The 15,640-nt window shown below is 42.9% G+C and overlaps 1 protein-coding gene across 1 annotated transcript in view; it reads left to right on the forward strand.

Annotated features, from left to right (window-relative positions):
- LOC147701260 (IgGFc-binding protein-like) overlaps positions 1–15,640 on the forward strand; it is a 464,605-nt gene that overhangs the window by 398,652 nt on the left and 50,313 nt on the right. Inside the window, exon 18 of the mRNA XM_086929326.1 lies at positions 2,288–2,498. Coding sequence (XP_086785452.1) covers positions 2,288–2,498 — 211 coding nt within the window. The remainder of the gene's footprint in view (positions 1–2,287; positions 2,499–15,640) is intronic.

The following is a 15,640-nucleotide window of genomic DNA, read 5'->3' on the forward strand; positions in this document are numbered from 1 at the left end:
GGGAATTAATTAAAAGGACTGAGCAATCACCTGGCAGTTAAATAGGCGGAAAACATCGATGTCCAGAGATCACTCCCCCGAAGAAGGCCGAGTTACTGTGCCGAAATGCATTGGGATAAAAAAGCTGTAATCCCGTCTTGAATAAATACTTCATTGCAAACGTGACCTTGTGCGACTCATCTCTTTCCCAGCCGGGGAAGGTGTTCTTGATATTACAAACGGAGTTGTCCTGCCGTGGAGCCACGCACCTCAAGCAAGAGCGCCATTCCTGCCCGAAAATAGGACGTTTTGGGAGCAAGCAGCAATGCAACAGGGCAGCGGCAGCCACCAGAAACCGAATTCTGGCGTGAGTCCCCATTGTGCATCAAAGTGGCACATGGGGTAGGCACGAGCAGTATTTTAAGCGGGACACAGACATCGTCAAGTGCCTACAAAGCCCAGGATTCTTTGCGACCTGTAACATTGAAAACGCTCACCAGAGGGAATTAATTAAAAGGACTGAGCAATCACCTGGCAGTTAAATAGGCGGAAAACATCGATGTCCAGAGATCACTCCCCCGAAGAAGGCCGAGTTACTGTGCCGAAATGCATTGGGATAAAAAAGCTGTAATCCCGTCTTGAATAAATACTTCATTGCAAACGTGACCTTGTGCGACTCATCTCTTTCCCAGCCGGGGAAGGTGTTCATGATATTACAAACGGCGTTGTCCTGCCGTGGAGCCACGCACCTCAAGCAAGAGCGCCATTCCTGCCCGAAAATAGGACGTTTTGGGAGCAAGCAGCAATGCAACAGGGCAGCGACAGCCACCAGAAACCGAATTCTGGCGTGAGTCCCCATTGTGCATCAAAGTGGCACATAGGGTAGGCACGAGCAGTATTTCAAGCGGGACACAGACATCGTCAAGTGCCTACAAAGACCAGGATTCTTTGCGACTTGCAACATTGAAAAGGCCCACCAGAGGGAATTAATTAAAAGGACTGAGCAATCACCTGGCAGTTAAATAGGCGGAAAACATCGATGTCCAGAGATCACTCCCCCGAAGAAGGCCGAGTTACTGTGCGGAAATGCATTGGGATAAAAAAGCTGTAATCCCGTCTTGAATAAATACTTCATTGCAAACGTGACCTTGTGCGACACTTCTCTTTCCCAGCCGGGGAAGGTGTTCATGATATATATATATATATATATATATATATATATATATATATATATATATATATATATATCAGCGACGGCCCGTGGAGGGAGTTACGGTGGGGCAGGAGGGCGGGGAGGGGGAGGGGCAGGGCGGAGGTTGCTAAAAACCGGCATATGGATAATTGCAGGTAAGTAAACAATTTAATTAATAAAACGAATTTCGTAGCTCGCACTGCATTGCATTTTGCGATGCAAGGCGCACTACGAAATTCGTTTTATTAATTAAATTGTTTACTTACCTGCAATTATCCATATGCCGGTTTTTAGCAACCTCCACCCTGCCCCTCCCCCTCGCCGCCCTCCTGCCCCACCGTAACTCCCTCCACGAGCCGTCGCTGATATATATATATATATATCCCCTCTCACTTCCTTCTGTCACAAAGGATATAGGCGCACTCCTTTTCGTTTTCCACAATCTTTGTTTATTTCAAAGTGTTCAGGCACATGAAAGCACTGGATCTACGCATTTCGATGCCCCTGGCATCTTGCTCACGATCCAGTGCATATATATATACACTTTTCCTCCAAGAAGGATGACAAAGCCATGTACAGTTCCATAGATTTTATTGTTGCCCGCTGGTAGCGCTGAAAATAAAATCTATGGAACCGCACATGGCTCCGTCATCCTTCTTGGAGGAAAAGTGTATGTTGTAGGACCCGTTCTGTGGGGTCCTTGAGGACGAAGCAACTCTCGCTTTGGAGACAGCGATTTCTGAGTAGCCTTGACATTGGTAAAGTTCTGCAGGGTGCTTTGTAAACCATGATTATGATAATGAGTTCCATATTTCAAAGGGAAATGCGAATTATTTTCTATGTTGTTTAGCACTGCACTTTGTAAAATAATAGAACTAAAACATGTAATATGTAAGAATATTAATATGCTTTCTTTCAAATTTGTACTGTTCATTTTATGCAATGGAAGCATTTTTACAACTGACAAATATGTTCATTGAAATGTAAAGAAAGAATTATTTAGCTACCATATGACAGGACCATCTCTAAATAGTAGCACTTTAGGCCACAATACTATAACAGAAAATTATTCCAGAGATTATGTTTTTATACAAGCATTTGTTGTTTAATTTCCAGGTGAAAAATGTTCCTGTGGCTCTGCCATATTCCCTGGCCAATGGGCTATCCGTAATAGCTGTGCCAGATGGTCTTATTCTTGAACAAGCACCCTTGCTGAGAATTACAGTCAGTCTTGGTGGATATGTGACCATCAGTGTGAGTCCTTCTTTGTCCACTTGTGGACCCTGCAGTGGATCGAACAACACTGTTATATCTGTGGAGCAAGTAGGTAAGGAAAATTCAGTGTTCCTTTGTAAGTTCAGGCTGAATATTTGATGTAGTGGCGGAATGTGCCTATCTCACAGCCCTGGTGGGCCTCGGCTGCCAGCTTTCCCATACTGAGATGTTCTGAGAGGCAACTGAGTAAAGGCAATAACGTTATAAACAACCAGGACATTTAGAGTAATGTGCACTGTACTTAGAACTATTCACCGCTATGCACCACATGCCTCGGGTTTCACTCAGAACTCAGCACCACCTACAGAGAGTAATAAAAACTATATAAAATGACCTACTTGTCAACTCACCCTCTTTTAAAGTGTGTACTGTATTTTACATGACATTTACCCTTGTAAAATCTCAAATGCCTTTTGTAGACTTCATGAGAGACGCCCCCCATCGCCTGTATCAGCTAGATTAGCCTTCAAATCCTTTAGGGAGGGGGTCGCCCTCTTAAAAATGAAGCTTCACATTTATTGAAGAATTAATAGGTATACATTTAGAGAAGGAACTTACATTAACCCCAACATTTCAATTATGGTGGGATTAATCTGCAACTATGTGTCTTTAATAAATGTATGAATTTCTTTAAGTACTTCTTGAAAAGTGACAATCTCAGTCGCTTTGAGACAGATTTGAAGAAAGTGCAAAGTTAGAGATCAGCGACAATTCTATAAGCTTCGATTTAAGGAATCAGGGATTCCAAATGCGTGTTTGAACCTCTGAATGGTGAAGGCTATACCTAATTTATTCCTACCCAGTGCTTCATCTGTTAAAAAAATGGAAAAGATGGGTGTAGCATACAAGGCTTTCATCGAAAGCGTGGGGCTGGTGCTGCCAAATGCCTAGTTGCCCAGTACCAAGGATGCCTAACTTTTATTTTTCCTCATGCTTCTTGCTTACCCTATTCTACACTTTCAGTCTTTTTTATCAAACTTTTAAAGGTTGTTTTACTTCTCTGCATTCTCCAAATATCAGAAACGCGAGGATGTGGAGTTGCGTGCTACTGTTCCTGCTGCGTCCCGGCAGGGAACGCTGGGAGCGGGAGTGGCGAGGGAGGAGCGATAGCCTAGCTGAGCCCCGAGCCTGTGATATTCCTGGCGCTCCCGAAATATATAGAATAAATTACTTACCAAACCACCACCATGTCCGCCTCTCTGTACCCTCTACAGATGACTTTTTGAAAGTGGTAGACGATATGAATGGTTGTATGTGCGCCTCCTTCCTGATAATCTGGTGAGACCGTTTTCGCGTAAGTCACTTACTGTTCTACCTTTCCCAGGAGCGAGGAGCCTGTCCAGCCTCCCAATCGTGCTAGCAGCGCTACCTACCTCCCTTACTGAGTTTACTGTGCTCGAGATACCAAGCTAACCCATGATGGGGGACACATGCACTCTCCCAGACGTACCCTGCTAACTTTTTCAGATGGTAAGTCCAGTCAGTGCACATCAGCATTTAATAGACAAAAGCGAATTCTTCTATGTATGAGGATGTTGGGCTATTAGCTGGAGGCCACAAGGCCGACCTGGTGCATGCCACAGGCAAAAATACACATACACACAGTAATGCAGTTAAGGGCGGAAATCCCGAGCAGTCTTCCCCCCTCTTTTTTATAACCTCTGGCTATGCCTAGCCAGAGGGTGTTACAGGGTGCAGTTTCCGGGGCATCCCAGCACCGCCGTCAAGTCGCCGAGCGGTCTTCCCCCCTATTTTTTTATAACCTCTGGCTACGCCTAGCCAGAGGGTGTTACAGGGTGCAGTTTGCGGGTCCTCCCAGCACCGCGGTCATTACATCACTCCCCAACTTGGTGTTGACCAGTGTCTGATTGCTTGGCAAGCAAAGTCTTTCATTCTCTGTCTCGGCTGTAGATTTGGCCTCAGGTTGTAGCGCTGAGGGTGAGAATGACTGCTTCTGACCCCACTATTAGACCTATGTTGGAGGTTTGTGTCCATGCCTTCGCTAACCGCCGGTGACTCAACCTGAGGACTAGCAGAGGCACTCCTTTCTTAGTCAGGTTGTCGGCTCAGGCGCCCCAGTCGGTTTCTTTGTCTCCTGACGGGGTGATTTCTTGACTGGGACAGTCTCCTCTCCAGAACCACAACACATTCCTGGTGACAACTTCTCATCCCTGCTTGGCATTGACCATAGTCCTGTTCACCTATGAGATTGTCCAAGTACCTGGTTCGATGGACGTCAGGAATTTCCCTCCAGCCCGTGGATCTCGTATCAACACCAGATCCCCTGGTAGGAGCTGTCGGGACTTTGCACTTCGTTTCAGGCTGGTGTGGTCATTGGCCAGGGCGCGTCGGGCTTGGGTATCTGCTTGTTCATATGGCATTGGTGTCCACTGGCTGGACACGGAGAGAGTATCCTGTTGATGTCTGTTGATCAATAAAGACCAAGGGGACCATTGCATGGTGCAGTGTGGCATTTCTCAGTATTCTCACAGGAATTGGTGCAGGCTTACCTCTGCATTGGTGCCCTCTGCCACTGCGATACGTAGCGCTTTATTCAACGTGCGCATTAAGCGTTCGGCTTCGCCATTGGCCTTTGGCCACTGTGGGGTGATGCAGCAATGTATTTTACTGAGAGATCCTAGTAGGTCCTTGAAATCAGACCCTTGAAACGTTGGTCCATTGTCAGTATTTACCTCTAGAGAGAGTCCCAATGGAGCAAAAGTCTTCTCCAGCACTGGGGCAACATTTGTGAATGCTGTAGACTCTATTACTTCAACTATCGAAACATTTGAAATAGCTGTCTATCATAACTGCAGTGATCCTTCCCTCTCAAAGGCTCCCAAAGTCTGGGCCTATTTGGGAACAGGGATTTTTGCATGGGTCTTCGGTGATGATACGCGCTGGGGGGTTCTTGAGTCCTTGTCATTTGGCAGGATGGACATTTGCGTATGAAGTCATTCGCAGTGGCCTCCAGCCCCATGAACCAGATTTCCTTCATCCGAAATTTCATCTGCACAGTCCCTTGATGGATGCCATGGGCGAGGGTCATCATGTGGCCCTGGAGAATTTCAGGGATCACAATGTGAGACGCTTGCAATATAAGACCTTCTGCGATTGCCCTCAGGTCGTCACGCACCTTCCACATCTTCCAAAGGCACACCAGTTGTTGGCTTATCATAGGAAGTTGTTCCATGAACCTTGTTGGAGGGGGTCCATGACTCTCGTCATGACTGGGTCGTGTCTAGTCGCCTTGCTGATTTCCTGGATGGTGAGCACATGTAGATATGCTCCTTGAGACACCATATTTACATAGCCTTCTGCGGTGTTGGTGTTGTGTGTGTCACTTTCCACCAGAATCGGCGAGTGCCAGGAAAGGAAGTCAGCGGGTTTCTTCGAACCTGGTCTGTAGACTAACTCCATTTGGTAGTGTTGCAACTGGATTGCCCAGTGTTCAGTTCACGGTGGAGGATGTGGGGATGTAACTGTATCTCAAGTAAAAAAGAACTCCTTCCAGAAACCAGAGCCCTTGGGGGGGCGCGTTCGCAGGCAGAGAAGTACCAGCTGTCAAATCCTGTGTGTAATCCCAGTAAATCCGCGCTCTCAGGCCACTAACTCAGGAAACATTCCAATCAACAAAAAGTGGATTTATCAGGCATCATAAATCCTCAGTGACACGTTTCGACCGGAGGTGGTCTTGATCACACACTGGAGCAAAAACTCTCATGTCCCTACATACACCTCCTAAGTAGAAATTAACAAATGACCAAGCACATGTAATGGCATATCGTGAATGAACATAGCCGCCATGATGGAAGAGTAAAGTTTACACATGTAGTACAGAAAACAAAGTGTTAGCATGTGCAAAATGTCAAGTTATGGCTAACCAATGTGTCTAACAAACTTTGTACAAGGTGTGAGCAAGCCCTTCCGAGATAAAATCTGTCACGGCCGGTTTAATAAACCCCCCATTTTACTGTCCAACTCTTGTGGATTCTTGACACCAGAAATGGTCTGAGAGCGCGAGTGGGACTCTGTTTTGCACAGGATATACATATATATATATATTACCTACTGGCGGTCGCCAGTAGGTAGTTATAGTTAGGATTTTTTTCAATGCAAAATCTCAAAATTCTATTGTGAATAACTTTGGCGTCGGTTGACGAATCTGCCTGAAAATTTCCTCAAATTTGCCTCGTAGAACTCCGGTCCTTCCCTGAAAGTTTGGGGGGGATTCGTCAAGCGGGGGCCGAGATAAAAGGGGGGTCCCAAAACATGTTTTTCCCATGTTAATTTCCATAGGGCGGTCGAACTCACTTTTAGCCCGAACGGCTGAATGGATTTGCACCAAACTTGGTAAAAATTGTAGGGACTGGTAGCCCGATGTGCCTTTGCTATGTCTCAAGATATGTGCTCCAGTGGATTTTGAGTAATTTAGGTTCAAAAAAATATATATATCTATGGCAGCGCCCTGGTACGCGCACCGGGGAGCGCTCCGGGCGCGCCACGCGACTTGCGCACAGAAAGCTGATTGGCTCTCGGGTGTCTGTAAACATTCGAAACAGTTCGGAGCGGGCGCCATCTTGTGTCTCGGTAAAATTGAGACATAAGAGGTGGAAAAATCAAAGGGGGAAATGACCATAAGGGGGCAGGGATAGACCCCCCCTGACCCCCTAGGTTTGATGTGGGGGCCATAAAAAGGCCCAGCGGGGCAAAAAAAACATTTATTTTTTTGATTTGCGCGGGGGGAGCGCCCGGTACGCGCACCGGGGAGCGTACCATGGGGAAGAAAGATTGACAGACTTTTCCAAAAATGAAGCCTTTTTTTATAAATTGGAGGTAGTTCTAAAAAGAACTGTTTTTTTTCTTCTTTTTGTTGTTTTATATTTTTTTTATTGTTTTTTTGAACATTTTGTACTTTTTTGGGGTTTTCTGAACAGTTTTATATATTTTTTGTATTTTTCATGCGGAGAAACGAAAAAACAGGGAATTGAAAATGGCTCAACTGGAGCAAAAAAAAAGAAAAGAAATAATTAGGGTTGATTGGGGCATTTGATTGTCCCCAGCAAGGACAATGAGCTTTATGCTCGGTTCTCCGTAGGAGATTGTTTTCCCACAATATTTACAGATAATTCTGAAATCTGCAAATCGTGGCTGAATGCAAGGCATCGTCTCACTTTCCTCTGGTGCCGACGGAGTGGGTTGCTTCCTTTTTGAGGTGGTACTTGTGGATTGGGGAGGGTTACTGGCCAGTTCCCTCATCTCTGCAGCAGAATAATTTATTGGATGCTTGCGCTGCATGTGGCGTATCATCGTGTTGTTCCCAAATGAATATTTCTTATTCGGGTTTCCCCTGGAAAGTTCCACGCCACAGATTCGGCAAGTCACCTTGCTTACTTTTTTCTTCCCCTCTGGGATAGAAAAAAACTCCCAAATAATGTGTGGTCTTGGCTGGTATGGGGTATTTTGTTCTTCAAGCCATCTTGTACTCCCCTCCTCCTCCTCCTCCTCCTATTCCTCCTCTTGTTGACCACCAATGATATCTTGAGGTGGTCCTCTTGGTGGTTGTGGTGGTGGTGCAGATGCACCAGCTGCTGCTACTACTGAAGCCATTATATTGATCAAAAAGGTACAGAGAGGTACAAACAGGTCTTCCTAAGTCAAAGGACAAAGTCAGAATAAGGAAAAAAGTTGGGGTCTTTCATCCTTTTGAAAAAAAAATGTATTGAACCAATGAAAAGTGTTATTTTTAGGTTACATGACCAGGGGCTTCATCATTATGAAACCAAAACTGTTATGAACCAATAAAAAGTGTTATTTTCAGGTCACATGACCCGACGCGCTTACGCTACGCGCCCCGGGGCGCGCCCAGGGGCGCGTCGCGTAAGTGCGTCGGACGCCTACGTTGCGCGATCGTATTCGCTCGAGTGCTTCCGGGTGCACTTACGCCGTGCGTATCACGCGGACGCGACTAAGCAATACGTCACGATCATGTTTTCATTCGCGATATTGGCGCTTACGGGACGCTCCCGGTGCGCACCCCGGGGCGCTTCATAAAACTACGCTTTCCGGGGCGCTCACCGTGGCGCTCACCTGGAGCGCTCCAAGGTAAAAAAAATAAAAAAAATAAAAACAATATTAAAAAAAAAAAATTGGCAAAATTGTAGGGACTGGTAGCCCGATGTGCCTTTGCTATGTCTCAAGATATATGCTCAAGTGGTTTTTACGAACATTAACTTTGAAAAAATATATATTGGGCTACATTGGGCTATATATATGTTAGAGCCCAAATGTAGCCCAATGTAGCCCAAAGATGGCCACCAGAGACAAAAAAAAACAAATTTAGCCCAAATGTAGCCCAAATATCAGCCAGATGTAGCCCAACTATAGCCCAAAGACAGAATGAACCAGAGTGTTCTAAAGAACAACTAGAGTGCTAACAGTCTTACTTATAAAGTGAGACTTATAGTTAGGAATTAGCATTTAAAAAACCTTTGAAATTCACTGAAAAAACCATAGGTTTCACACCAGTTATAGTTAGGAATTAGCATTTAAAAAACCTAAGAAATTCACTGAAAAAACCATAGGTTTCACACCAGTTATAGTTAGGAATTAGCATTTAAAAAACCTATTAAATTCACTGAAAAAACCATAGGTTTCACACCAGTTATAGTTAGCTGGAAATTTTACTGACATAAAACCAATGAAATTCCACGTTATAGTTAGTTGGACTCACTATAACGTGCGCGCCTGCAATGCACTGCTGATGACGTTACATATTACATCACTCATGACATGGTCAGTGACATCACTCATGACATCACTGATGACACCATCTAGTGAATGTGTGTCTTTCTGAAAAATAAATATGTTTTATATATGTATATGTAAAGGTCAATGGAAAAATACATGTTTAAATAAGTGTCTTAATGTATGTTTTTTTAAAAAAAAGTTGATTGGTTAACTGGCTTATTAAGTGTATCTTAGTGAATACACATATTGGCGACTAATTATAAAATATTTAAATATATGTATCAGTGTTTCACTTTGTGTATAAGTGGCTGCATGGGTTGGTGACTGACTCACTGTTTGTATGTGTTTTGAAGACAGTATATGTGCCGGACTGTATGGGTGGATGAGTGTGTATATGTGTGTGTTAGTGAGTAAACGACTGTCTCACTATTGTCTTTATCAGTAACGACATATGTTTTAATCTAGTATATGTGAGTATTGATATATATAAGTGAGTATATGTGAGAGTGAGAGATTGTAAGAGTTCCTGTTTAAATAAGTATGTGTTTCTATAAGTGAGTATATGTGAGAGTGAGAGATTGTAAGAGTTCCTGTTTAAATAAGTATGTGCTTCTATAAGTGATTGTTTAAGAGAGTAAGTATGTGTAGGTTTCCTTAGAAGTAAGGTGGTAGTGTGTGTATATCTGTATATGTAAATAAATGAATGTTTATTGGTTTATTTGCATGTGTGACTATGTGTGTGAGTAACTTTTTTGATGACTGTCGGTGTGTAACAGGATGTATAGGTGTATCACTACATATGATGAGTGAGTATATGTATGAGCGACTATATAGAACTGTTGGTGAATGAGTGAATGTTTATATAGATGGTGGAATTACTGAATTGGTTGTTGTAACTGGTATGGGTATATCCACTTTTTTGAAAATGTTAGTTTCTATTTTTGAATATGTGTTTCAAGGGTTACATTACACTGAAAGGAGGTCTGTCATTCTGTCACAAGGATGGTGTCATCAGTGATGTCATGAGTGATGTCACTGACCATGTCATGAGTGATGTAATATGTGACGTCATCAGCAGTGCATTGCAGGCGCGCAAGTTATAGTGAGTCCAACTAACTATAACGTGGAATTTCATTGGTTTTATGTCAGTAAAATTTCCAGCTAACTATAACTGGTGTGAAACCTATGGTTTTTTCAGCGAATTTAATAGGTTTTTTAAATGCTAATTCCTAACTATAACTGGTGTGAAACCTATGGTTTTTTCAGTAAATTCCTTAGGTTTTTTAAATGCTAATTCCTAACTATAACTGGTGTGAAATCTATGTTTTTTTCAGTGAATATATATATATATATATATATATATATATATATATATATATATATATATATTTATGTGTATAATTATATATATATATATATATCCACCATAAGTTCGGCGAAGAAAGCATTAGATGGCCACTAGCAGCGGCGGGCCGGGACGGGATCGCCACTCCCCCGTATCCAAACGACAGTCGTTCTCACTTGCACACAAGAACGATATCCGGGCCACAATTTCCGTTCCAAAGTGTATTTATTTCAAGAACGCACTCGACGCGTTTCGGGAAGCAAGTTCCCTTGTATATATATATATACACACACATATATGTATTTGTTATAAAATTGTAATATGAATTATAATTATTTTAATAATATATTTAACTAAACATACAAGATGTATACATATACGTTTTTTAAATAAGTATAAAATGTATAGATCATTTTAAATTGTTTAAATTTATTTAATTTACATTATATTACTGTTTAATGTAAATATATTTAATGTTTACTATGTTTAGGTGTTTTTATATTTATTTATTTATGTAACTTGTAGAGCGCAGCGTCACCTTGCAGGCATTCTGGCGCTAAGCAGCTCAAAAGTGGAGGTGAGTCAGAAGCAGGAGTCGACCAGCTAGTTCGTAGGGAACAGCAAGGTTTTTACGTGTCTCCTAAAGGGGGAGAAGTTCCGTATTAAAATTTTATTTTTTTTGTCTGCAATATTAGTGTATCACAATATTTTTCCTTCAATATTTCTGGTATTTACATTCTAAGTGTAGGGTAACAATATTTTTGACTTAGACACTTTTGACACAATAATAATGTCCCACGATATTTGTAGCTTCAATATTTTGTCAATGTACAGAGGTTGCAATCATCAATTAGTGTTATCCATGATCTGTTTAATGCTATTGGAGGTGGAGAGTAAGTATGGGCAGAAAATTTGTTCCGCTCGTGGAATTTGCGAATTTTTGGCAATTTCACGATCTGCGAATCGGACGAAAATGCCCAAAAATCCGCAATTCACGATTTGGCGGATTTTTTTTTCCTATTCGTGCTTCAAAAATACAATCTCGCGCGCGCGGCATTGACTTACCATGATTTTGCTTTTGCTGATGAGTTTTCCTCCCTGTTCGCGTGTACTGCGATATTTTGGTAGCTGGCCGAGCGACGCCGCAATCGCGAACACGTCATTGCGACCCGAAACAGGAAATTGCGAACACGTCATTGCGACCCAAAACAGGAAAAGGCATCGTGAGCAGGCTGGTTAAGTGGAAACAACAAGTTCGACCGCATGCACAAGTTCTTGTTCCCGAACTGCTAAAAAAATCTCACGAACTTGCAAAAAAAAAATTTGCAAGCTCGCGGAATTTGGCGGATTTTTGCGAATCGCGATTACAAATTTGCGCGAATCTACATATCGCAAATTCGCAAATTCCGCCCATGCTTAGTGGAGAGGCTCTGTTCAACAAAGTCTTGACTGTTTCTCGGAGGGTGGTAGATAATGTAGATCTTGATGGGGCTTGAATCATCTGCACTCAGTTCTACTCTTAAGTATTCGAATGTGGAGTATTTCTACACACCACTTCCCAGATTGTCAAGATGTTTGATCCCAAAGTTTCGAGGAATCTGAATGTCGATCAGAGGAACTGAGGAACCATATAGCCAGATCTCAGTGAGGAATAGGATGTTTACATTGTATGACTGAAGCATCTTGGTTGTATCAGGACAATGTTTTATCGCCGATCAGTAATTATGAAGCATGTATCTCAGGATGGAGTTTAAAAAAGTGTTGTGGTTTGCGTCTGAGAAATGGGGTTGATGGTTCACTAGAGTGGGAGCACTGGTCAAGAAACAGCCGCAAACCCTTACAGGGTAAACCACAGACGGTCCCGACATTAGCCTGTGCTTAACCCCAGGTGTTTGGCACAAAAAACAGTTAGGTTTAACTTAGAATCAATGTGTAAAGTATTTATGCAGCAAACAAACAGTAATAAAGTGAAAAGACACAAAATCCCACACCAATTTTGAAATCTAGAGTACATTTTTATAAATTATTTGACACTAAATCGACAAAAATCCAATCAGCAGAACCGGAGTTATGAATTTTTAAAGTTCAAGTTAACAGTAGCACCTAAAAGATCAGAGCACCAACTGGGGACATATGAAGAAAACAAAAAAGTGATGGATGGAATGCTTGAAATAATCTCAGCCACTGGTAATTACTTTGGTCTCATTTCAATCCATCATTATTATGCACACAATGTCATCTCAGTTTGGACCCAGTTATATGGAAATCAGTCTTGACTCTGCTCCAAATGGAACAGTTCAGCCTGAATTGTCAAGCCAGGTCCTCTCTGAAGCAGAACACAGACCACCCAGAACCAGTTTCACCTTAGTTATGGGCTCATCAGCCAGGTACAGCTCAGTTTCAGTGACACACTGTGCATGGGGCCCACGTCTAAGCATACTCGTCCCACTTAGGGCAACAAACTAAAGTATATGAAGAGGCGCCCTTACTCTGGTCTCCAGATTGGTGGCCTAATGATTTAGGCCTGCTCTTATTCCAAAAGCAGTGGTGAAATATCAAGGTGTACATTTAGACCAGAAACTCCTTATGAAAGAGCAAGTTACAGCCGCAGTGAGCTCTTGTTTGTATATATTAAGTCTCCTGAGGAAAGTTTTTCCTTTCCACCCCTCGACACACAGGAAAACCTTACTACAGGCTCTTGTAGTTAGCCGCCTTGACTACTGCAATGCCCTCCTAATCTCAGACAATGAAGCCCCCCTCAACAGACTCCAGGTGGTTCAAAATACCGCCGCCCGATTGGTCTCCAGTTCTCCAGCTAGGACCGCTTCCTTGCCCCTACTCCAGGGACTTCATTGGTTACCTGTTCGCAAGCGGACTCGTTTTAAAATATGCTATATTGTATATAAGGCACTTCATGGCAATGCTCCCAGCTACATTAGTGAAAGACTTATATGGTACCAGCCTTCAAGAACACTCCGATCTGGATCTAGATCACTTTTCGTGGTTCATCGGATAAAGAAATCACGTTCAGGGGGAAAGCCTTTTACCACTTAGCCACCTCATAATAGAATCAACTTCCTCTTCACCTTCATGAATGCACTAACTATTTGCAATTCTGTTGGTCTCTCAAAACCAAACTCTTCGACTTGGTAACTCTTCTTTAGAATCCCTATACTGACCTGATAGCACTTCCATAGCACGGAGATACCCCTTTGGGGTTGATTCGGGCGCTCTACTAGACAAGTAAATAAATACTAAAAAGTGATGGATGGAATGCTTGAATTAATCTCAGCCACTGATAATTACATGGGCTGCATCCCAATCCAATCCAACTGTGGACATCTTGTCATGAGAGACTGGGTCAAAGTAAAAAAAAAATATGGCTGACAGGGATGAGTGCAGTATGGATACAAGAAGTGGATTGGGCCCGGGCTTAGACTTAAAAATGTTCTCAGAAGGTAAAGTTCAGTGGGTCAAGGCTGCAGTCGGAAGAAGAAGCGTTGTCGTCGCGCAGCCTGGGGTTGTAGCCACAGTTAAGATTTCCACGTCCAGACTCTGGGGCGGATTACGATGCCGTAGTAAACTGCTCTGACCCTCGGTCAGAGCCATTTCTATGGCATTGTAATCAGCTGTCCGGATTAATTTTCAACGAACCATTTGATTTAGTCAGTTGGAAAGGAATCCAAACTGGATTTCTGAATGGGTTCTGACATTCTCGGAGAAGCCGTCTACAATTAGGAAGGCCTCCAGTAATCTCAAGGTCGACTCTTTCTGCTCGAGGGATTACAATGTTGGATTCCGACAGCCTGTCAGTGCATGCCTTTCGACACTGAAAGGCTGTCGGAAGTCGAATTTAGGGGCCCTCAGCAGCATCCGCATGGGTGCACAGCCTCCGGTTGGAGGCTGAGGGGGCACCTATGGTGCCACACTGTTGATGCCTGCACCCTGTTGCAGGCACCATGAGGTGCCTGCCACTGGGTGCAGGGATGAACTGCACCTCTTCTATTCACAGTGAGAGCATGTCTGCTGGTCAGAATGCATGCTCCCATTGTAAAGTACAGGAGTGCGACCGAACAGTGTTCAGTCGTATCCTAATTGCTGGGTTGGGACCGCCGACATGAGGTCGGTCGGTCGGTCCCAGTGCCGAATCCATGTCGGACAGACGAAGGTCCGTCCGATATTGAATTCGAGCCCTCAGTCTATTTTTTGAAAGTCGAAAATCTCCAGCGGGATGAGGCAGGGGGCTGTAGCTGAAGACAGTTCCATGAGGCCTAATACTCCTTTGGCAAAGGACCGCTGAACCAGATTTGGTGCTGCAGAGGAGAACATAGCTGTAGAAGCCCACAGAGTCAATCTGACTAGCTATGCACCTAGGGCGGATAGATGAGTAGGTTGTTCCCGGTCTCCTCCTGGTTCTCAGAGCAGTTATTGGCCCAAGAATTTCTAAGTCCCGAATTTTAGGAATTGGCCATCTGGGCACCTTTAGCATCATAGCATCATAACCATGTGCCCAGGACTGGTGGGACACCACTTTCAAACCAAATTTAGCTTCAAAATGTAGTTTCTTTGCATACTCTCCGACCCAAAATAAAAATACTCTACAATATACCTGTAATTAAGTTATATGACATACATTGATGTTTTACATATTTAAAAAAAAAACATTGAAAGTAAATGAAAACACAAAGGTTAAAGTTTAATTATGGTTAGGACTACGTCATTTATTTTAAGTATAAAAAAACGTTAAAAAACACAAATATTACAGATTGCAAAGTTAGTTATAAATATGCATTTTATCTCCTACAATGTCCAAACAATAGTATAACTTTAAAAACTCACCATATAGTGCTATCAAAATTTTTTACACACCACATGAACTATCATTAATCAATCTACATGCAGATATGTTTTGTACATAGGATCATAACGCTTTATTGTGTTATAAAAAAAAATGCAAACTACACTAGTTGAGGTAATACTTCCAAAGCGGAAACATAACGCATTTTAAAGGTCCATGTGTGCTGTGTTGATGGTATGTTTACTATTGCATGGTAGAATGTTTGGGATTAGTATATATTAGTGGGCTATGGAATGTTAGT

This window comes from Lissotriton vulgaris, chromosome 7, assembly GCF_964263255.1.
Source record: "Lissotriton vulgaris chromosome 7, aLisVul1.2, whole genome shotgun sequence".
NCBI lineage: Eukaryota > Metazoa > Chordata > Amphibia > Caudata > Salamandridae > Lissotriton > Lissotriton vulgaris.